We start from the raw sequence: 24,693 nt of genomic DNA, 5'->3' as shown, positions 1-24,693 counted from the left end.
TAATATTCTTCAAATGATTTAGTGGATTGACCAATTAATTAAAATTCTCAATTACTATATGAATGCTCAATTCTATGGCTTTATGGACTCAACATTGTTTTGCTAATCGTAGAGTTTTTAGCACGATTTATTCCGCCTCACAGAAACAACTTTAAACAGCAAGTTCCAGTCGAACACAACCCAGCAATCACTGGGAGAGACAAGGGTCAAACAAAATCATCACTAATCCTGTATGCATAGTGCTATGGAATATACTACTGTACTATATGAATGTTCAATTCCATGGCTTTATGGACTTAACATTTTTCTGCTAATCGCAAAGTTTTTTTTAACACGATTTGTTCCGCCTTACAGAACAATCATTGATCATTTTTTGTCGCACCACAGTCATTTTCTGCCCACAAGGGCTAATTAGACCGGGACCTAAAATTTAATGCTGACTCCAAATGGCAGACTTGTTTTTTATACTCATCGAGAAGTTGGTGTGCTACCCCTCGATGGGGTTACAGAAACAACTTCAAACAGCAAGTATAATGCATATTAATATGCAAGCTTATAATGCATTGTATTATACTTGCTGTTCAAAGTTGTTTCTGCGAGGTGGAACAAATTGTGCTAAAAAACTCTATGATTAACAGAAAAATGTTGAGTCCATAAAGCCATGGAATTGAGCATTCATATAGTACAGTAGTATATTCCATAATACTATGCATACAGGATTAGTGATGACTGTGCGTACAGGATAAGTAGCAATTTTATTTTACCTTTAGAAAATAGAATTTATTATGAGTGAAAGCCTAAAAATATGAAGAGGATAAAAAAAATCTGATTTTTCTAAGTCCATTTTTTGTTAGAAGTACTGCAGAGCAATGTCAGGGGTGCAAGTGCCCCTCATCCATTTTGGAGCAGCAAATTTCATTTTCGGAGCAGAAATTTTGAAAATGGAGCAGAACTAAACACGAACTATATCTGTGATATAAGGAGTAATTTTCCTGTGAAATGCCCATAGTTTTGCTAAAAATGGTTGAAACAAATAATTCTAAATAAATTTCCTTCACAAATTAAAATTCATTAAAATTTTTTCTGAATTATCTTATGTCACTAATAAAACATACATTAGTGAAATGATGAATAAAAATTATTAGACTCTTTTCAAATTAAGCAACATGCATACTGAAAACCTAGACAGCAAGAATTTCTGCAGCTTGAACACCAAAATCTTATTCATCCTGATATAGCAAAAAAAGTGCGTGCAGAATATAATAAGAGTTTCCGTGAAAAATTGGCTTCTCACAGAATTTAAAGGAATTATTAAATTTAAAAGCAAAATGCAGAAAACGAGAAAAATATAAATACCTTATTTACTTAAACAATTTCTCAACCTAAAATAGCATGTTAATAGATTACGAATCACGAGTCGCTTTCAGAAGTTCAGCATCTCAATGACAATTTTTTTCCAATTTTTTATGCCCTTGAACATAAGATTTTGTATGTCTTATTCCATTAAAGCATTGGATGGACAGATTTTTCAATGTTCAAACAGACTTTCTTTATTTGTTAACAATGAACTCTCTTTCACTGTCTGCGTCACCATATGCTGAAGATAAAAAAGCCTTCACCAAAACTGGCAAAATTTTGAACTTTGGGCTGCTTTCAAAGTTACGAAGTTTGAATATGTCTGCCCAATATCTATTTCTCTATTCTCTGAACTGATTTCACTTCTTGTAATTATTTGCATTGTAGTGCAACCCATTCATCACACATAATTAATAGTTCTGTTGGTGATACAATATTAAGCAACATTCCAGCAATACATGAGGGAGTAATGTACCATCCCAGCAATGCACGAGAGGGAGTGCAAAAAACAAGAAAGGGTGCAAACATTTAATTCTCCAACAACATGTTTTGGAAAGGTAGGACATTAATATAAAAAAGGTATCTCACAGAAGTTATGTAAAATGAGCACATGCTCCTAGTACAAACTCCTTCCTCTGACTATTGTTAAGAGCATGCCCCTCCCCCACCAATGAAGTGGCGGACCGTGCGGCCATATTGGGCGCCGCTCAAGGAGGGGTGCCCAATGGAGTTGAAAGGGTGGAAAAAGGTTTGCCGACCAAAAAAACGTGGTCCAAACATGGTCCGTAGCGCCAAAAAAAAGGTTCTGCATGGGTAGAAAATTTTTTCCCTCGAGCCGGCCCTGTCCACCAAATCCGGTTTTTCACGATGTGAAATTGTTACGATCGGCAACCGCCGACGATAACCACACGACCTCATAGTGGCTAGATGACAAAACTATGAAAATATTAGCTGGAGTTTTTACAGATCCTATTTTTTCCCAAAGATCTCCGAAAAATTTCGGTAATTTAAACGAGTAAACCAATCCTCTTTTCGATGTATGCCGTCTTTGAACGCCGGTTGGCAGCAGCGAAATTACTGTTATTTTCAGTATATAACCTATAACCAGCAGGAGAAAAAACGGTCTCCGAAATTGGAAAATTTGGCATATTCATTCAAGGACTTTGATAGCCCGCCGGTTATACCAATAACAGTACAGGACTTAATACTTCAAGGTAGTATAACTACTTTCCAAGGTCACGAGATAACGTGATTGTGGTAGATGGTGGGAAGTGAAAAAAAAATTAAAGTTTCTCCCGCCCCCCGCATCTTTTTTCCGTGTCTCGGAAAGAACGCGTCCCGTGATAAAAATTTTCATATTTCTTTTTCCTAAAATAAGGGTATTTGACGTACAACAGTGCATTAGCCGTACCTCCGCGAACCACAAACAAGAATTGGCGCAAATGCGCAGGGATTCGGCGCCATGGCGCACCGTGTAGCAAGAGAACCGTTTCGGCGCAGTTTGGCGCAGCTCTTGCACCCCTGCAATGTTCATGAGGAGCATGGTGCCATGATGAGTGATAAAAAAAACCTCTGTTTAGTTCACTTCTTGCAGGGAAAGAAATTAAAATGGACTTTTTGGAAATTGGGCAATTTTGTTGATGTTGTAACCAATTTTTGTGATTTTCCAAGTCTTGCTGCAATGTTTTGTAGTTTCTTACATTTAAGTGCAGTAAAACTTATTATGGACGCCAGCAGTTCAATTAAAATACGTTCAAGTTTGAGAGGAGTCCAATGTATAGAGATAGTCAAAGCCACAGCTAAGGGGGGAGCAGGTGGGTCTGGTGCCTACAGCACAAAACTAGAGAGGGTGTCAAATTCACCCTTTTAACTGCTATTTCTACATTACATAGAAGTGCCAAAATGTGTGCTTGCCCCATCTAACAAAGTATATCATTGCGTCCCTGGGTGGCATATTATGAACATTGTGTTGTAGGATTATGGCTGGTTCACTTTAAACTATTCAATACAGGGAGTTGCCCAAGATAGAGTTGTCCAAAGTGACAGATTTATATTTGTAAATTTATAGTCGGTTATAGCCTTGTAAAGCTGTAGTATTTGTAAAGCTGTAGTATTTAGTATTTGTAGTATTTAGTATTTGTAAAGCTGTAGTATTTAGTATTTGTAAAGCTGTAGTATTTAGTATTTGTAAAGCTGTAGTATTTAGTATTTGTAGTATTTAGTATTTATAAAGCTGTAGTATTTATTATAAGTAAATAAATCTTAGTTATCATCAGAGATAGATATATATGTCACTTATCACCCCATTATTGGAGTGATAAGTGACACCCACACAGAAGTGTCCAAAATGACAGAATCTACTGTATTGGTAAAGTTATAGCACTTGTTATAAGTAAATAAATCTTACTTATCACTCCATCATCAACTTTGACCATATCCCAATCTTTCCTATCCACAGTCATTTTTTATTAATAGGCATAACCAGCTTTTAAAAAAAAAAGAAGAGAAAATTAAAGTTTAAAGAATCCTCTTTTCTTTGAATAAAAAGAAAATTCTTCCAAATACATATTTAAAATAACTTTTAATACCAAAAAATTAAGCAGTTTCATTTACTTGCACTATACTGAGATATTGAATGCCACCCACTAGCCAGTCTGTTATTGTTTACGTTTTGTTACGATATGTTTTGTGATTTTGCTCGGTACTACGATCTTTATAAATAATTTTATCATAAGTTTTTTGACTAAAAAAAATGAAAAAATCTGATCTGACCATACATCCTGTTTTTATCAAACCATATCAATTTCTCTTTTCTTCACCAGTACTTTTTAGGCAAATTGCTTTTGGAAATAAAGTTTTTGATTTTAGTCATGTTTTCTTGGAAAAAACTGGAAAAACTCATGGAGGGAAAAACTCCATGATTTAACTGATGACAAAAGTGTAAATAAAATGTTCTGTTAACATTTGTACATTTGGAAATGGCAACACAATGAATAAATTTGCCGCTTTGTTTTTAAAAACCTCGTGTTGTCATGAGTTTGTTTAGGTTCTAGCTCAGGGTTTTAGGAAATCTTAAGAAAATAGCTTCACATTATTTCATAGTGAGAAATTTATTCCGTTATCTAGTCATCATGCCACCGAAAAAGGTAAAGGACCAAGCACGTGCATTATTATTTAATTATTTCTTGGTGGGGTTGGGTTTACAAGTTTATTATTTAATCGAAGTAATTTGCCATGGCTGATTCCGTAAGTGGCGTTGCGCCAAATTTGGCGATTTTCAATTTCGTCAAGGTTTTTTGCCTCGGCGATCTGGAATTTTTTTCCTCGCCAAACATCTTCAACATTGAGGAAATCAAGACAGCCAACAAGAACAAAAATAAATTCGGTAATTATATTTTTGGCAAGCTAGAACATGGGAGGAGGAATTTTGGAGCCAACGAAGAAAGTATAATGGCCCTTTTAGCTGTGTGTTGGTGATTTTTTCTTTGGCTAGTAAAACGTCTTCGCATGATGAGAAGTCGTCAAGAGGGAAACAGGCATGCTTTCAGATGGCTTTCTTGCCAAAGAAGGAAATTGCCAACACATTGCCAGAAAAAGGAAGCTAAGATTCTGTAATCAAGGTTGTGTCAAATTTGGCAATTATTTTCTGTCTACAACTGATTACCTTGGCACTTTGGCTTTTTTCCGAAATTTTTCATTGATGACAATAAATTTTTTTGAGCAAATACTATCCTTATCCATTTTAGTGGCATTTTCATCTCATAGTGTCACCAGCGTCGTTATTACCAGTATGTCTTGTTATCCTGTTGCGTGTGAATTTTTCAATTTTTTCATTAATCAATAGTCTTTAGTTAGATGAAAAACCAGTTTTTGACAGAAGTTAGCATGGTATCTGTAAAATAAATTATATTTAAATGTGCCGCTAGCATGTTTTCAAGCAGCAAACGCACCAAGAAATTCAGTTGGCATTGGGTTGCCAGAACAGGAACGCAGAATCCAAATGTTATTTGTCAGTGAATTGCAGAATGTACAATTTAGTCACAAGCTGAAAGATACAGCACGGGTGCAGGCTGATGAGCAACAAAAAAGAAAAGTTTCTCTGTCAGTACACACCTTATCATCGATAGTTGAATGTTCTTTGCCACATAGCATCAATGCAGGCGCATTTCAGTTCCTGTTATAAGTGCTTCAAATATCCAAAAGGTATGGTTTGAAGAAATGCCTCGGTATATTGTACTATACATCCCGAGTGCCTACGCACTCCAAAATCTTGCTTTTTTTTACTGTTGGGCCATATTCCTTCTTTGCAATGTTCTAGCTTGCCAAAAAATAATTGCAAAATTTCTTTTTTGTCTGCCATCTTGATTTTCACGACGAATGTTTGGCGAGCAAAAAAATTTTCAGGTCTCCCAGTAGGCAAAACTCTTGGCTAAATTGGAACTCTCCAAATTTTGTGCAACCCAGCTTCTGGAATCTAAGCCAGAAGGGATAATGGCTGCTGTGAAACAAAAATGATAACAACCGAATGACGTAGCTGATAGCATTCTCAAATTAAATCGGGGACCGAGATTAAAAATAAACCATTCTAAACTAAATGAGGGATCAAGATGACAAATATGACATTCTAAACCAGATAAAAGATTGAAAATTATTAAAAAACGAGGCCTCTCTTACCACCATGCTAGAAAAATAATTGCCAAAAAAAAGTCACCATCGCCAAAAAGGGATTATATTATAGCTGTACTGAAAATAATAAACACTAATGCATCTCTTTTATCTATGCATATATATAATTAATTTTCTGTCTGTCTGTTGGTGTGCGTATGTGTTCTCTATACAAATCTGCAATTTTAGCCATCATTGCCAAATTTCACATATATACCAAATGGGGCCTGACTTGAACGATAGGCTATTTTAAAAGTTCGTCAGGGCTGGGCAAATGCCCAAAATCGACGAAAAACTCAAACAATGGCTACTGGGCCTCAACAATCGCTTTCGGAATGTTTGCTCTTGTTGCCGTTGTTCCCTAGCAATGCGTTTCAGACGCGCATATGCCTTTGCAATGGTTTGTCATTTCTTTAAGTCTGCCAGTATTATGCATAGGCCTAATAGTTTATTCTTTTATAATGGTTTGCCACTTTTTTAATCCTCCCAGTAATTGAAGTGAACCGGGGCAGTGCTGGGTATTATAGCTAGTATTTAATACAACAATCTAGACAAAAAAACCTCTCTGGTCAGAAATGTTTCTTTTGAGTTTTTCAGGGTATAGTGACCCTCTTTTATGTTGGCGGATATGCTACTATAAATTCCAAACACTTTGTGCTGCTCTCAGCCTGCAATTGAGTAACTACACAAAGAAAATTTTAGGCACCAATACCAATTTCTTAGTCGCCACAGCCACCTGGCACCCGGGATTTGTCCAGCTCTTCATTAGAGACATTTTTTTTTTGAATTTTTAAAATTTTTTATATTTGATGCATTTTTCTGCCTCCCCCCCCCCCCCCATATAGGCAGCACCTAAAACAAGTAAAGCACCAGCTAAATCAGCACCAAAAGCAAATAAAGAGCCTACAAAACGAAAAACTGCTGCAACATCGGGAAGTCCAGAGAGAAACGGTCCTGGCACTAGTAAGAAAAGCGAATCTGCTGCCAAGAAACAGAAGACTTCTGCAACATCGACAATTCCTGATTTGTCTGCAGTGAATTTCAAAAGTAACGCCAAGTCTCCTAGTGGTAAAAAGTGGAATTTGAAGCTGTCTTCATGGAATGTCAACGGCATTCGGGCATGGCTTGAGGTATGTTCTCATTAACATTTGTATGAAGATTATAAAAATGAGTGCATTTACTCATTATGCTTTCCTTGATAATTGGTTCAGAAACCTTCTGTTTCTGAATTCTGATAAAATGCATAGAGTCATAACTATACTCTGATTTGGCTTAACTGTAGGTTCCAGTGTTTTTATAGGTTATGAGTTTTTACGAGGTTTGTTTATAAAGTATATAACCATATATATATAATTTTTGCTTGTCGACCAATGAAGCTAGGAGGCATGGTTTGGTGCATGTATGTGGGCGATTTTAATGTGCATGCTTAAATTTTTACCTGTCTGCAGAAACTGTCAATCGCTGGCAGACCGCAGATAAATTAGAAAGTTAAGGTGAGCAGCATAATTTTTTTCATTTTTGACAAAAATGGCCAGAAAAATGTTAACAATGCTATCACATTAAATTTTGTATGAAGCTTTGTGATTCCCGAGTGGAAACAATCTGCAAGATTCAACAGGCTTCCAGAGACGAAACATGGGGCATCGCACAGATAAATGAGTGTACAATCGTTTCAGAGATGGCGCAAAATCAATGAAGATAAGATGGCCAGAAAAATTTTAACAATGCTATCACATTAAATTTTGTATGAAGCTTTGTGATTCCCAAGTGGAAACAATCTGCAAGATTCAACAGGCTTCCAGAGACGAAACATGGGGTATCACACAGATAAATGAGTGTACAACCATTTAAGAGATGGCACAAAATCAATTAAGAATGAAGCACGTACTGGTAAGCCCTCAACATCCAGAAATGAGATCATTATCGACCATGTGAGGACTCTGGTGATCAGGATCATCAAATTATGATCAGAGAATTTCCAAATGAGGCGAACATTAGCATTGAATCCATTTATTCCAATTTGACTGATGATCTGATCTTAAAGAGATATAATGTCAAAGTCATGCTGACTGTCTTTGACTCCAGCGGTGTGATTTATCATGTGCATGCATCACGGTACAACCAATCACAGAGGAGTATTACGAAGAAATTCTGTGTCACAATTGGCAGCTCTATCACTATTAATACAGTAGCATTGTTCAAGGCTTTCCTGTCATTTTGTTAAAAACGAAAATGTGACAACGCTCACATTTTCTCACTCAGCAGCAGCTCCAAAGCAAAATATGCTAAAATGTGTGGCATACACTGCAGAACAACTAGTGCTATTGCAAAATAGTTTGGGAGAATTTCAAGAAAAGTATAGAAAACAACGCTGTTGTGGGAATTTTTATCGGAACATTTCCAGTCAGCCTAGAGCTCGTTGCAAAACATTCACTGTTTGAATATATCATGATACATAGAAAAAAAGTATCAAGAGAATAGCGAAACTAACACCTATTACTACTAAACCACACATGCAACTTGGTCACATTCCTTTGTGTAATTTAAGCAACTAACGCCTGTGAGTCAAGATCTCCCATGTAAATTAAAGACCTCTGAACCCTCACCCAAAACCAATGTGTAATTTATCCTGCATTGCACTAACGATAATAATTTCTCTACCCCACCAGCTGAGGTGCCAGTAATTTAATCTTTGGAGCACATCAAATTATCTCCTTCCCCGTCTTTTCTTGCACTAAGGATGTTTGCCAAAGTAGTGGATAAAATGTATGCCACAAAAACCATTCTGCCACAGTTTCACAATCTCAAAAGTTGTTATACATAGTCTTTAGTTATTTTATGTTTAGAAATATATTAGAGAGAAGAATGATTTTATATATAATCATTTTCTATTTGTTATAGTTAAATGTTTAATACAGTTTACAAAAGAAAGCATTTAGTACTACTTGAAAGAAATTTCAATCCCGTGCAATCTTGTTTTTTCTCTCTCATTATGGTACTTGATGGTTAATGATGTCAGAAAAACGGGCAAAGTTTTCTGGAGCACGAGAAACCGGATATCCTATGCATTCAAGAAACGAAATGTTCCAATGAGAAACTGCCAGAGGAGATCAAGGAGATTGCAGGCTACCATTGCTATTGGCTGTCGGGAGATAAAGAAGGATATTCTGGTGTTGGTTTGATTTCGAAGATTGAACCTAAAAGTGTTAGCTATGGAATCGGTAATGTTTTTGTCTATTTTATGTCGCTGGTTCTCAAACAGGGTTGGCAGGATTTTGACACATGACAGTTTAAACCATGAAACAAAACTTTTTTTTTTATGTCACCATCTGGGGGCGGGGTTAATTGGAGCTAATTGTTGCTGAGTTTGGAGCTGTCTGGTGCACAGTTCTGTTCAGCATAAAGGAACACAGTGTTCTCAGGAAATAAAATGTCTGCCCTCTGTAGTTTAATGGTAGAGCATGCACCCGGAAAGTGTGTAAGGATGGTGGTTTGATTGTCCACGGAGGGATGTGACTTTTGTTTCCAATTATCTTTGCTTGGTATTCAGTCATCTCTCCTCTGTAGCGTCTCAAGAACCCTCTGTCAAAAAACACTGTCTAAAAGATAACTGAATAACACTGTCTAAAAGATAACTGAATAACACTGTCTAAAAGATAACTGAATAACACTGTCTAAAAGATAACTGAATAACACTGTCTAAAAGATAACTGAATAACACTGTCTAAAAGATAACTGAATAACACTGTCTAAAAGATAACTGAATAACACTGTCTAAAAGATAACTGAATAACACTGTCTAAAAGATAACTGAATAACACTGTCTAAAAGATAACTGAATAACACTGTCTAAAAGATAACTGAATAACACTGTCTAAAAGATAACTGAATAACACTGTCTAATCACTGTCTAACACTGTCTAATCACACTGATAACACTGTCTAAGATAAACCTCAAATATTGCTTTTTATTATAAAAAATTTCCATTAAAAATAGACATTTGTAATATGTAAAGAGTAAGTTTCTCATCATATTATATACCTATTGTGCTCAAAACATTTTCCAGAAGCAATCATTTGGGTTCTTGATGTTTTAAACCAGTTTTTGATGCTTGTTATGCCAAAAACCCAACCCGCTCTCATAGCATGTGTGCTTCTAAGGGCATCACAGCGAGATGGAGATATTATATGATGTGTTTCTGTTTGGTCTTTGAAGCAGTTCTTAGACTTGTAGAGCCTCAATATTTTTATGTGTATTATTATTATACTCTGCACATTGGCTGTCTTACCAAGCACACTCTGGTCACGTGAAAGAATCTCAGTTCATTCTGTACTGAAAGACAAGATGATCATGTGACTGGATGCACCTTTGGAGGGTCCGAAGGGCCGTGTGTGTGTGAGAACACCAGATCAGTTCCAGCTCTCGCATGAGATGCATCCATGTCATCTTTCTCTCTCTTAATCTAATGTAAATAGTGTACCTGCAAATATCTTCTTTACAACCTCATAATTAAATATCATGTATCTCAAACTATGTCTCATCAATACAGAGTCAGATGCGCTACCATTACCTTAGTAGACTATTTTGGAGAACTGCAGACTCATGTTGACTAGGGAAAGGGAACAGCAAAGACAAAAGTTTGAGAACCGCTGGTTTATACTATTCATACTTATACTTACTTATATACTACTTTATGCTTACGTATATTTTTAGTAAATTAATTGGCGTGACATTTTCGGTCATTTTTTTTTCCACTCAAAATTCAGTTTTTTAGTGATCTTTTTTATATTGAAGTTTTCTAAATTTTTTAAGTTACTGAATGCAATTTAATTTTCTTTGACATTTACCTGCCACTTTCAGATTTCATCAGAACCTAATCTATAAAAGAATCACATTAAGTACTTCACTGTGATACAGATCGATCAGATCACAGTATATTTCAAATAGGAGAAAATTAAAAGAAAAAGTTCACCAATTTATCATACAGGTGTTTTGCGGAAATGTGCTGGGAAGTAGGGTTCGATTGTAGGCGAGAATTTTAAAGATGCATTGACTATGTAATTCACTCTTTGTGCATTATGGTTGGATAAATTGGTGCTTTCTGTAATGGTATGATATATTGGGTCAGAGGTTCTCAAACTCTTTGCCACGGCACCCTGCTATGCTGTGAACCTTCGTCGGGGGCACCACAAGATAGCGATCCTGACAGAGGTTCTTCTCAGTGATTCTTTGTTAGACTGCCTTTGGGCAGCCACGGATAAGTGTTGATTAGGGAAAGGGATGCAGCAGATGAAAAAAAGTTTGAGAACTCCCTGCATTAGGCTATTGATAGGTTATTTCTAACGAGGAAAGGATCCCAAGGTGATGTCCTCAAAAAGTTAAGTACATTTGTCTCAACTAGAAACACATAAAAATAAAAAAGTGTAATTATTAAAGTCACAAAAAATTATTAAAAACAACAACAGTTGACTACTTATCATCTCTTGTGCTTTTTGACAGTATCTATAGGAATCTTCTTTTCACTTTTCCCCCCAGCTTATCGCTATTAGAGAAACTAGTTATTTATTTATTTTTCTCTTTTTTTTTTTTTATTTGTGCTATACCTGATTATGTGTTGTTTGAGAATGATATCACTCTAAGCCTCTTGGGGATTGCAGGCTTTTTAAATTCATTCTTGGCCTATATAAGTGTTCAAAATATTCATATGTGATTTGTTTTTTTGAATGAACAATAATAATAATTCTGCCGAATTTTTTAAAATATTTTTGCGTAGAATCAGTGGTAATTTTTTCAAAACTTTTTGAAGACATCACCTTGGGACCCTTTCCTTGAAAGTCGAGAGTTGATCTGTTTCAACCAACTTTTGTTTGCTTACTTATCTCTCCTCAATGTCAACAAAGCAGGGAAGATTGTGTTCGGCAGTGGATGAAAATTTTTTTTAAAAAGAAATTAATATGCAAACTCTCTCTCCCCAGCCCCTTCTTACAAAGACAGAAATTAACAAAAAATATAGAATTCAAAAAATTAACTTGAGTTCTCTACTCAAATAATCAAAAATCAGCAAAAGATTGTTTCTACAGCAAGTGCTTCCAGCGGCGTTCCACCAGCCTGAAAATATTTCAGAGAAGCGAAATTCACATGAAATGTTACCCTATATTAATTCTATGGAATCTTATATTTACCAAAATGATGAATCAAACAAAAATAAGTAGTTTTTATGGAAATCATCAATAAAAGTGTATGACTAACTCATTTTTTTTATTTCCTTCATTTTTTTTTAATCGTTTCTCCCATTTATGAACTTTTGATTTTAAGAACTAATTACCTATAGTCTGCATGGGTTCGTAAAAACGAGTGCAGATTGTATTTTTCATTTTTTTGTTTTTCAAATGTATTAATGCGAGTGAAGGAGAAAAAAATATTTTTTTTCATTTTTTTTTTTTTTGTTACTAGTTGAAATTATTGACTGATATGAAAAAAAAGCAAGAAAATTTCTGAGGTTTGTTTGGTATTACGACAGCCATTTTTCTTTCAGGCCAAAAAGAGCATGATAATGAAGGAAGAGTAATTACAGCAGAATATGACAAATTTTATTTAGTGAATGTCTGTAAGTAATTTTTTTTTTTTGATTCCAAAAAAAAAATTTTGGTAAATACAAATACTACAATTAGCAAACTGGCCATGAAAAAAAAAAGCTGATAAAGGTATGGATATCAAATATACAGTGAAACTTCTTTAAGATGCCACTCAGTGTATCGTAAAAACTGGCCTTCTGCTGAGGTGATCGCTGAATAGAAGCTGCGTAAACTGGCCTTCTGCTGAGGTGATCGCTGAATAGAAGCTGCGTGATTGTAGATGCGGAGACAAAAAAACCCTTTTCAGTGAAAGTTGCAAAATTAAAGGTTTTCAATGTCACAAAAAAAAAATTTATACTCATTTTACAGTGCCTAAAGAAACAAATACATATACAGTATATACTGTTCAACCTCCATATGATTTAACTAATTTTTTTTTTATAAATTTTTGTAAGTATATTAGTATTATCTCAACCGTGATACAATGGTTTTCCTCAATTTAATGAATTGAAATGTCAGTTTCTTATCTGATTCATTAAATTTGGATATCATTACAATTTATCATTTCCAGGACTCCCACTCATACTATTCCTACTTTTTGGTAAAATTTCCTACTTTCTAGGTTTCTCCTATTTTCTAGTTTTTGTCCTATTTTAATCCTACGAAATTTTATCTACGAAATTTGTGTGATTGATTTTAATTGTTGAGGCATGAGGGAATCATTGATATGTTGCCAAGTATTATTAAAAATGTTGTAGATTTTGCAATTAATGATTCTGCCAAAGCTGAAATTGTATAGTTTTAAGGTTATTTGGGTGGTGTATGAGGACCATTTGGTTTATTAATTTTTCATTTGCTTAGTTTGAGGGTTCAACAAGTAGACCTTGTTTTATTTTTTTCATCTGTCATTAAAAACTTCTGTCTAGATGAAAAAAATAATTTGTATTTATTACTTCACAGTCGTGGACAGTAACAAACTTTCATCATTAAAAATTATGGTCCGCATTTTGTGTATAGATGAAACAACAGTTTGCATTACAAAGTATTGGATACATAGGCCTATTCTAGGTTTGTAGCTTTCACTTATCTTCTGTATTTTTAGGGTGTGCACAGAGGCATAAGCAATATTTACAATGCTCAGCAAAGAGCTAGAAATAAAGATACGTTATTTGTCAAAAATGGTTACATTTGCATTGAACAGTAAAATGTAAACATCCCTTGAAAAAGATGGACAGTGCAATAAAACCATCTGGTTCACCTTGACTTATTTATATTGGACTGTGCAATTTAGAACTGTGCATTTAGAAGTAGTCTGGAAAGAGCATCATTCTAAAAAAACATATGTCTTCATAATTTGCTGTGCATTGTCGAAGAGAGTTAACGGACTGGACTGTGGAAGACTCCAAAAAAGAATGTAATTAATATTTTGAAGGGACAGAAAAGAATTATCTGTATTTTGGCCAAAAATTGTTTTTGTAATTGATCATTTCTGTCATTTTGCTTAGGCTCGAGTCAATCTTATAGGATGTCGAAATAGTGCTTAACTGCTTTGCTCACAAGCGATTGGCAAGAAATTCAGATGATCTTTGTGTGACGAATTGGCAATAAATGTGATACAAGTTTTGATAACCTTGTTCTAATGTAATTGCATGTTAGGAAAAGGAAGGGGGAAAAAGTAGAATAGTAATGAAAAAAATTGAAAGGAAAACAGCATAATATATAGCTGCTGTGGTGGTCGAGTGGTCATAGTGACAGACATCGCAAGGATCCAGGGGGTAAACAATCCCACTTTCCTTATATAACGCCCGTTCCGCGCTTGTCGTTAGATAAGGAACTATCGTAAGGAACGTGCTAAGGAAAATTCCTTAAGCAGCACTCTCCCCTTTACGTTGAGCATTGTCCTTAGGATCACGTGACGGGTTGCGGAGGAAAAAACCGGTCTTTCGGTTCATTCGTTCTTTTCTACGGTTCAGCTCACTATTCAACCAATCAACGTAAAGCAAAAAGTTTATAACTACTACTACGTATTAAAAATCAATATTTCGTCAACATTTGTGGCAACGATTGCTTTATTTACTTTAATTTCGCGTAATGTTTTTCTTTTTTTTTACGTTAGATTGCGCACAAGTTTCCTCGCATTTTTAATTAATAACTTATAAGATATTTTAATAATTTTCTTACTGGACATATAAATTTGTTTTAGAGACAATTCAAGTTTTTTTAATAGAAATTTTATATAAATTACAATTTTTCTGAAAGATAATTTTAATTTCTCATGACATTACATCATAGAGGTTAATACAGCAAGTATCATGTTCAATCATAGGGGAAAAAATATAGATTTTCCAGCTCTATGAATTTAACGCTCATGTTTTAATGTTATAACGATTCTCACTTAGAAAAATGTATTGAGATTTCTTATTCTTCCACCAGGTCTTGACATGTTGGAACTGTAGCTATTTGCCCCATATACATGTTCGGCAAATATTATTTGATACTATATATTTCAATATTACTAGAACCATGTCATTCACCATATCTTGCAATAAAATTTTAATTTCTTTCCAATCGTTTTATTAAATTTTTTATCAACTGCAGTGAATCCCACTTGTTTTTCAAGAAACACTCATGAGAAACTAAGCAGGGAAACGCTTTGGACAGAAAATTTTGATGAGTCGACAAAAATAAGTCATTCTAAATGGGAAGGCTATTATTCGTTTTGTGATTTCAGCTGCATTTAATCAAAAATAAATTATATAACTCTGGTTCAGATAAATCAAAATCAACACTTCATTCCACTGAGCTGTTTAAATCTTTGCATAGAAAACTGTTTTCTATGCAACTAATTCTCAAATTTATTGTAGTACAAAAATGTAACATTCATAAACATTTTTTCTAATTATAATCACAAAGAAAACACTCATTTTTTGCTTATGATCATGGATAAATTTATTAGATAAATGTGTGAACAGTATTTCATACACATGTATGATTGCGGCTGTGTATGAATATACATATAGGTGCTGGTTAAATGAGTTGCTTGAGAAACAAAAATTTCTAGTTTTACACTCGTAAGCCATAACTTGTGTCATTGCATTCAACATTTTTACCTGAAATGAAAAGGGTAAATTGTATGATAGTTTTGAGTATTGAACTTTGTGCACGCCATAAAAAATTCCAAAGATAAAAATGAAAAAGATTCAACTTACCTGCGGTATCTATGTTTAATCCATCAGTACATAAGTACACTTCATGAGCACCGATTTGTCTTCAACAGGCATGTAATGTCTTCATTTTGCGACTCTCGTTTCAGCAAATGGTCAAGAACCTAATAAGCATTTCAAATAGTATATAACAAAGTACCAATATATAAATAATAGTACCAAATAGTACCATATTTCAATGTATCAGCGGTGTGATGGAATAAAATATGTTAGTTGTCAACTAAAACAATTTCCCAACAAACTGCTAGTACTACTAAACCACATATACAAGTGATATAGTTCTGAGGAATTTCTAATTGACATGCCTTGGAAAGTGTTATGTGTATACATAAGTTTTTGTGTCCTTAGCAAATTAATTGCAATATATAAGGAATGCATGTTTCATGCTCGACTTACTACCATCTATGTTTGATACTGAAAGCGATGATATGTGTTTGAATTTTTGTGCTCTAAGTACTGTATTAAGGATCAATCTGTTCTGTGGACAGATATATATATATATATATACACATTTCAGCCACCACGTTAGGCAATTTGTCTGTTGTAGTCTGTTTTATGTATATATATATTTGTTAAACAGGAGAAAAAATACACCTAGGAGCAATTACTAATGAATAACCTACCCTCAAGTGTCAATTGTACAATTTGAACAACTACATTGAACACTTGTAACAGTGTTCCTACTTAATAAGTATGACACAGTAGTACAATTATTTTCTGAAATTTCTCTACAGACCCATTAATATCAAGAATTCATTCTTTATAATTTATTATGATTTATGCTTATATCTCTTGGGGGAAATCATCTGAAGGACCCCAAACTTTAAATCCTTCTCTGCCAGTGATTTGAACAAGTTCATAAAACAAAATTGTACAAGCCAATTTTAAATACATTGTTTAATGCAAATGACATATATTATATTGTATTCATAGGTGCCGGAACCTAGGGGCTGAGGCCATTTGAGCCCCCCCCCCCAATACATTTTGAAAGAGGACTGAGCCCCCCCAAATAATTTCTGAAAAAACAATGCACTACACCTTCCCCCTTCTGCTCGTGTCACATATATACGGGACAACCAGCAAGTTTCAGCCCCCTCAATGTTTTCATGTCTGATCTCTGATTGTACTGTACAGTATATCGAAAGATTTAATACATAACTGATAATATTGAACATTTTTCAATCTTTGTCTGCAACCAACCTATCACTAAGAGTGCTGCAGTAATTTAATGCTTACAAGTTCTGCAGAGAATGTGGACATGGTGCATGTGTGGTTTGGTAGTGCAAATGAGGATTTGCATGCAATTTTTGACAGAAGTATGTAATTGGTCAGGTATTTCTAATTCTGGAGGGGGGACTCAGAAAAATTACTCAGCCCGGGGGTCTATGCAGCACCTCCTAGAGATAGTTGGTGCTGGTCTACGACACTCTTTAGATGGCACGAAAATATGTGCTAACACAGAAATATAAAATGTGACCTTATCAATATAGTCCAAACATGATTCATTATCATGATACATGTTTATATATATATGAATGAATTAACATTTGTGAATATAGCTAGCATACATGATCATCTCCCTATCTGTACATAGAGCTGGAACTGGGGGGTGGGGGGAAGACAATCGCCTCGGGCAGCAAAATTTAGGGGGGGCGGCAATTTTAGGTGGGAGCAAAAAACACCGTTGTAAAATTGTCGAATTTTAAAGTTGCAGAGGTGGCAAAATTATGTTTGCCCCGGGGAGCAAAAATCCTAGTTACAGCCCTGTGAGTACATATTATACGAGGTCGGTCGGTAGGATTTTTTCTCCCAAAGCCTCGAGTATGTATAAAGCATCAATATTCCTTTAAAATGAGTGAAATGTCATGTTAAGAAAAATAAAAAAAATTGATTTCATATCATAAGTTAGCCTACCTTCCACTCAACAGCAACTCTTGTCTTCGTCTTTGGCTCAAGCTCCTCGCATAGCTGGCTGTATTTTTCGTTTAGCCTAAATATATATTTTTTTACATTAAATGCGTGTATCAAGCATTAATAGTGCGGAAAAACACGAGGAGAATTGTTTGAATCGAACATATATCCTCCATCCAAGCACACATCGCGCCGCCATTACAGAGAAAAAGTTGTCGTTACGAGCTAACGAGAGGGGCTTCTTTGTTTTTATCGTTGTCGTTATACAAGGAAAAAATAATTTCCTTATTTAGGGAAAGGCGAGCGGGGAGTGTGGAAATTTTCCCTTTTTCGTCAAATAACGACAAACAGCGCGCGTAAGGAAAAAACTGGTTCTAAGGACAACGGGATTGTTCACCCCCAGGTTCAAACCCCATCATCTCCATGCCTGTCATTTAGGGGGGGGGGGCAACCTGTCTTATTTTTAAAACACACTAAAAATGGTATATATATATATACATACATACAAATATATATATACATATATTGAGTACATGTGCTTTGCCCCCCCCCCCCCAAAAATGTTTGTTCCTTGGAAAAAGTTGAAATGTCGGGGCCCTGATCGTCTCTGCAGTGGTTGTCCGGCTGAAGTTGGTTTTCTGCGGTTCCCAACTTCAAGGTGCGAATGTGAGCTGATCTCCCCATTAAAAAGTCTCGCCACAGAGAGCAACAGGCTTACAACAGTACAATCACTATGTGTTGAGAAAAAACTCATAATTTAAAAAATTTATTGCAGATGGCATGGCAGCACTACACATAACAAGCATTACACAGAAATAAACTTCACGTCAGGTTAACTAAAGGTACACACACATTCTAACATGCATCAATTCGTTAGAAGTTCCGCAGAGGAATATGAACTAGGTGCATGACTGGTTTAGTAGTAGTAGTATAATGTATATACTCTCTCTCTCTCTCATCAGCAATACTTATAGATAAGAGATAGTAGGCATTAAATATATTTCTCTTTTCACCCTCACCTACCTGCTTCTTTCCCCTCTTATGTACAGGTATATAGTAGAACCTATTTAACCTTAGAAGCTTTTTACCTCCTCATCATGTAGGTGAAAAGAATTATTATTATTTTTTTTATAGGGTTGCAACTAAGTTTTATGGTGATGAGAGAGGAAAGAGAAAACAAATAGACTTGTTTGAATTTATTCCACTTTCGTTTCGATGCAATATTACGTCCTTGATCGAAAGTGGTTAATGCTATGAAAAAAAATAACAATTTAAATTGTTTTTAGAATAAGAAAATATTTTTTTCGGATTATATATTTTTTTTATTATGCTATCATTTATGTTGTCTATGAGGGGTACCCTTCCCTATTCTATTTTTTCTAATTTTTTGAGAGGGAGCTCTGCATTTCATCAAGTCCAGAATTTTTTGTTGTCATTTTCCTGGATTTTTCTTTGACAATTTGATTTTCCATTTTTAAGCTAAGGTTTTTGAAAATTTCTATGGAGAAACAGTCCAGAACAAAAAGGCCTTCCATTCTCAGTAGTAGTAGTTTTGTTAGTTTTTCAGTTATTACTCTTGTTTACCCTGGGATAATTTTTACATGCTCTTATCAGCTAGGAGCAACCATATAGATTAACTTTTGTCATTCTATTCACAAATGTTTCTAACCTTATATTGCCACATGTGAACAAAAAATCTGGTTGATCCAAAAAAGATATTTATACAACTTATAAGTTGAAATTGTATTTAACTTTATACTCTACAAAGAGAACTATCTAGTCTTTGCAAAAAATGCATTTGCATTTTTATGAACTATGCATTTGCAAAAAAGAAAAATGCACATAAACTTTTTTTAAATGTTATTTATAAGAAAGTGACTGTGAAGAAGTTGGCTGCCAACCCTATGTAGAGGTGGCCACAGAATGGGAGTGGTTTTTGTGTTATGTCTATGGAGCCTATTGTCTGTTCCAAAAAAAAAGAAACTAGCTATGGAATAGAGGCTCTCTCAGGGAAGTTTCTCTGTATATTTAACAATTCAGGAGCCCAAAAAAGTAATTTTTATGAATATGAGAAAAAAAATAATACACTGCACATAGGAAATTATAGTTGTCTTGATCTAAGTATTGATAGCTTATATGTTAGAATATTGAATTATGCTTATATGAATATTGTGTTTCTTTTTTAATCGCATCAGTTATTGGGGGAATTCGCAACACCCGAGAGTAAGCTATTCTATTTATTCACAACCTGTTAGAGAAAAACTTGCTGCAACGCCATAACCTATAATGTGTATTTGCCCGATGTATTTATATTGCCCAAATTGTGCTTGTTTCATGTTCTTGCTGGTGCTGCTGTCTGCCTTCTTTATTTTGAAGATGGTAGAATGCTGGAAGTTTCATATTATGTCAGTATCGTGTTGTTGAGGTGAACTTGCATTTGCAATGTCTCTTATGGGAGTTGCTTCCCCGGTTCAAAATATCCAGTAATTAATGTGGCAAACGACAAGTGGAAAATTAATACAAATTAACTTTTGCATGAAAATATTATTTATTAGATTCAAATGTATAAGTTAGACAATTTTTAACAGTAGATTAATTCAACATAGAGCCCTCTATTTGACATTAACAGAAAGATACGGTCTCACCGGTTTATGGTCATCAATAGTCAATCTTCTATGCCGATCGGACATCCGATGTTGTTAGTCACTTTGGCGTAGCGTATCCCCGCAAGTATCAGTGGAGGTCTCTCGGTTGAGAGCCGGATCGCTTCGATCAGCACCAGGAGGCCTCTCGGTTGAGAGTCGGATCTATTCCAGCAGTGGCCTCTCGGTTGAGGGCCGGATCACCTCGATCAGCTGCAGGGGGCCTCTCGGTTGAGGGCCGAACCTCTTTGATCAGCTCCAAGGGGCCTCTCGGTTGAGGGCCGGATCTATTCCAACAGGGGCCTCTTGGTTGAGAGCCGGATCTCCAAGATGCCACTTACTGCACGTAGCCTTGACAAGGCCAGCTGCTACATTACTTTCCGTCTATCATCAGCAATGAAGTATTTCGACTATGAAGATAAATTAATGCTTTCGATTCCGGACCTGCCGGGAAACAAATTCAGATACTATAAACTATTTCATTTTAAATTATTATTAGCTTATTTTCTCAGCCTAAGGCCAAATGATACGGTAGCAAGACGGAGAACCCTCCAACTAGAGGGCTTCAGTTGAATAAACAAAACAAAGGATGAGCGCAGAGTGAGAGACAAAGAGGGAGGAATTTATACTCCCATTTCATAAAAGCTTTAGGACCACATGTCCTCGCAAGGCCTTTTCGCCTCAACAAAAATATCTGATTTACATACTCATGCGTCACTAAATAATAAACATTACAAATAAAATATTAAATCGGAAATCTGGCAACATGACACAATCTGGAGAGCTGATCAGACTCTCCCGACTATGTAAACAATAACCAAACAAGACAAAAAGAAATGAAATGTTCCGATGGAGGTCTGCAGCCCCCCGCCGAAAACAAGAGACTTGTAATACAACGAGACTTGTAATAACTCCCCCGGGAGGTTCTTTAATAAAAATAAAAATATCTTACCGGACAAACCCTTAAGCCTCGCCCAACTATATAGAATTTGAACCAGACCCCTCCACGAAAATAGCGACATCGTTGTCATGAGGGAAATTAATTTATATGGGACATCAGTAGCCCTTTCTCGTTCGACAGCCGAAAGACCCCGCCCGCCTACTGCCGAACTAAGCAAACATTCTGGCCCTTACCGGTTTGCCAGCGGGTTCTCGGGTGGTTTCCGGTAACTGAGAGGTCCCTGGGGTCTAAAATAAGAAGGAATTTCCCACATAATGACAAGATCGCCATTAACGTAGAGGGATCGGATCCCGATACGTTACACATTCATGCCTCAAATTTGGAAAACCTGCAGAAAACCAACATGTCAGCTAACCCAGCCGACTGGGATTCGAACCAGCATTCTCAAGATGAGAGTCCAGCACAATGCCCACGCTACCAATTGGTATTAGTGTCCCCTTGTCAAAGCATTCAATTGTCGGTGTATTAATTTCATGGCTTATTCTGTCCATCTCATTTAAAGTTCTAAATACTTCACTAACATTCCTCCAACACCTGCATTCTTTCAATGTAAACATCCAAGCTTTGCGTGATATTTAAGAGGAAAAAAATTGCCCCCTTTCAAATACCAGCATCTATTGATCATGATTTCATTCATTCATTTAGACGTGCCAAATGCTGGAAGAGGACTTGTAAGGTTGGATTATCGTATGAAATGGGATAAAGATTTTCGTAAATACCTCAAGAAACTAGACTCAAAGAAAGATCTGATTTTGTGCGGCGATATGAATGTTGCGCATGAAGAAATAGGTTTGTTGATCTAAAATAGGTTTGTTGATCTAAAGATTTTTGCATTGGTGTACATACTTATTTGTAAATTGCTTTTTTTTGGAGTTCCAATTTTATGCGTAACAATGCAATTTTATAAATGTGAACTAGGCCAGGACTTCTTGAGCAGTTATATGCAGACCCCGCTGGGTTTGCCAGTGGGGTCCAAATACTTCTCGCATTTAAATGTTCAGAGGAATTCAATCTCAAATTTTAAGAATTTATTGTAAATAAAAGATAAAATTACTGATCTAGGCCAGTACACTCGTGCAGTCCATCTCAAAAGCTCAAAAGTTTAAACAAAAAATATGGCAAACACAAAGAGAAATTAATAGCAAAGAAACTTTCTATATTTTTGGCGATTAAATATCTTAATATTATGTCTATAACTCATATGAAAAGTTCACAAATAATAATTCAATCTTGATTTTTCATATAAAATGAAAAATTAGACATTTGAATCTTTTTCAAAAGTTTACGCACAGCACAAAGACGTCCTATTACATACAATTGCAGAATTTAGTGACAGTAATGTTTTTCTGTCCATGAATCACTTTAAAAGAATGTGTTTCCATTGACAAAAACAGTTTTTAAAGGATTTCAGACTTCGGGAGTGTCAAAATCATCAATGGCAATACAGAGTTGTTCTAGAAAGATTGTAATTGCTCTTCATTCTCATAAACCTAATGGGTAAGAATGTCACAAAGATTCTTTATTGGGTACACATCCGGGCTTAATGCTAGCTATACCATAACTAAGAAACATTATTGGGAGAGCTAATGTTTTGTGCATGTTGAAGTAGGAATGGAAGCATTTGTCATGCTGAAACTCCCACTCAGATCCCCAAGAAGCTTGCCAAATGATGGATTATGTTGCAAGAATGTTTCCTGATTCTTTGTCTTTTCTTCCCTTGATGACTATTTTCTAACCATTCAAACCAAATTTTCTCTAAATCATCGGTATTTTCCCCACCCTCTTATTGGCTGAAGACAAGCCTTGGCTCTTTCTTAAAGTCATGCCAGTAAGTGTTCCAGTCATCATGGCTATCCCAATTCCACTATTCTCCTTGCTGAATTACTTTCAGTCATTTGGCTTGGAGAGAAAATAATCATGTGGAATATTCTTCATTTTTCAGATCTCGCAAATCCAAAGACGAACAAGAAGACTGCTGGTTTTACACAAGAGGAACGAGATGGCTTTTCTGCACTGCTTGGAGAAGGATTCATCGATACATTCCGGCATTTGTATCCAGAACAGGAAGGAGCTTATTCCTTCTGGTCATACATGATGAATGCTCGTGCGAGGAATGTTGGCTGGTATGCTAATTAAGAATTTTGCAACTTTTTAAATTTTTTTCCTCTATTGATTCTTGGCATTACTTTTTGTTTGGTTTATGTGATCCACACAGCTCACTAAGAGTACTAATGATCAAACTTGTAGTCATGTTCGAATGACGCACTAAAAAAGTTATCTCTAAAAAATCTCTAATGATAATCATTTTGTGTTTATAGGCGTCTCGATTATTTTGTGGTTTCGCAGAGAAGTCTTCCTCATGTATGTGACAGTCTCATCAGGCCAGAAGTTCATGGTAGTGATCACTGCCCAGTCACATTGTTGATGGCCTATTAAATTGTTTCATCACACCATAATCAGAATGTGAATTTTATTCAAAATTCATCGAGGGGAAAAAAATCATTCGTAATATTCTGAAGGATTTTTTCATTGGCTAAAATTCATATATTTTAGATTGTTTTTGTCTTAGATGTGCATGTGCACATATGAAGTCAGTATAGTAGGTGAGAGAGTTTTCTTTGAATAAATTGTCTTTTAAAGCACAAACTCCTCATTCATTAATTGGCTGTTGACAAAAATTGATTTCATTATCACTTAACACTAGAACCGCGGCACTTTCGGTATACCTAGAACTGCGGACTGGGTCAAATTGACCCAAACTGTGAAGAAACAGTGTTTCGTAGCGAAAACGGGAATTTATTTTCAGTTTTCCTGGGTTTTTTTTCTACTTTTATTTAATGTTGTTTAATTCTGTATTCATAGCAAAAAACTATATTTGTTTATAAAAACTATGTTTGTAAAATGGGTTTCAAACCTAGCTAAAAATTGATGCAATGCTGTAAAAATAAGACTTTGTATACATTATTTACACTGTTCAGTACAAAAACTTTTTTAGTAATCCCATTATATGACAAAAAATGTAAAATATTATAAGCGCATGAAATTAAGTATGAGAATGTCTATAATATTCTGTCAAATAAGTATTGATTTCTTATTGATAAGGGAAATTTATGATGATCAGTGGAGAAAGTTTCCTTTTCTTCAATATTCTTGCACATTAACCTCATGTTGAAGTTGCACAACCCATGCAAAAATTAACAGTTTTGTTTCCACATTTTGATGATGTCTGACATCAGACTCGTTTATGTATTTGTTTTTTTTTACGGCTAATGAACAGTTACATGATCAAGACCGTCCAGACATTTCCTCTTGCGAAAGGGCAACAAGTATGATGAACCCAGCTCTGCGTTAGAAAAAT

The 24,693-nt window shown here is 35.3% G+C and overlaps 2 protein-coding genes and 1 long non-coding RNA gene across 4 annotated transcripts in view; 1 reads left to right on the top strand and 2 right to left on the bottom strand.

The window, feature by feature from the left end:
• SWIP (strumpellin and WASH-interacting protein) overlaps positions 1-4,054 on the bottom strand; it is a 64,447-nt gene extending 60,393 nt beyond the window's left edge. The window contains exons 1-2 of one of the 2 annotated variants that reach the window (XM_089249928.1): positions 3,970-4,054; positions 3,764-3,841 (exon numbers count right to left, since the gene is read on the bottom strand). In XM_089249928.1, the coding sequence (XP_089106054.1) occupies positions 3,764-3,818 (55 nt within the window). In that variant the 5' untranslated portion in view covers positions 3,819-3,841; positions 3,970-4,054. Of the gene's footprint in view, positions 1-3,763; positions 3,842-3,944 lie in introns of both variants that reach the window. The other variant, XM_089249927.1, reaches the window with a different exon arrangement.
• Positions 4,055-4,359: 305 nt separating this feature from the next.
• On the top strand, positions 4,360-23,978 carry LOC149070404 (DNA repair nuclease/redox regulator APEX1-like). Its single transcript, XM_089249828.1, has 7 exons — positions 4,360-4,502; positions 6,867-7,151; positions 9,041-9,242; positions 12,558-12,629; positions 21,981-22,124; positions 23,278-23,458; positions 23,654-23,978. The coding sequence occupies exons 1-7, from the start codon at positions 4,488-4,490 to the stop codon at positions 23,769-23,771; spliced, it is 1,017 nt and encodes a 338-aa protein (XP_089105954.1). The 5' UTR covers positions 4,360-4,487; the 3' UTR covers positions 23,772-23,978.
• LOC149070405 (uncharacterized) lies at positions 15,339-17,961 on the bottom strand. The gene is made up of 3 exons (XR_016195059.1): positions 17,736-17,961; positions 15,807-15,925; positions 15,339-15,707 (listed from the first exon to the last, which is right to left on the bottom strand). It is a non-coding gene; the product is annotated as an uncharacterized LOC149070405 (long non-coding RNA).
• Positions 23,979-24,693: the final 715 nt, after the last annotated feature.

Source organism: Pholcus phalangioides, unplaced genomic scaffold (assembly GCF_987345545.1).
Source record: "Pholcus phalangioides strain wild (caught in Gottingen) unplaced genomic scaffold, Ppha-v1.0 ptg000022l_1, whole genome shotgun sequence".
NCBI classification, from domain to species: Eukaryota; Metazoa; Arthropoda; class Arachnida; order Araneae; family Pholcidae; genus Pholcus; species Pholcus phalangioides.
This window is presented reverse-complemented; position numbering and strand designations above follow the sequence as displayed.

What these genes read in the sequence shown, in the direction of transcription:
- LOC149070404 (XM_089249828.1), top strand. An exon ending in GCATTCGGGCATGGCTTGAG is followed by an intron (nt 7,152 to 9,040) that starts GTATGTTCTCAT and finishes TAATGATGTCAG; the next exon opens with AAAAACGGGCAAAGTTTTCT. An exon ending in CGTGCGAGGAATGTTGGCTG is followed by an intron (nt 23,459 to 23,653) that starts GTATGCTAATTA and finishes TTGTGTTTATAG; the next exon opens with GCGTCTCGATTATTTTGTGG.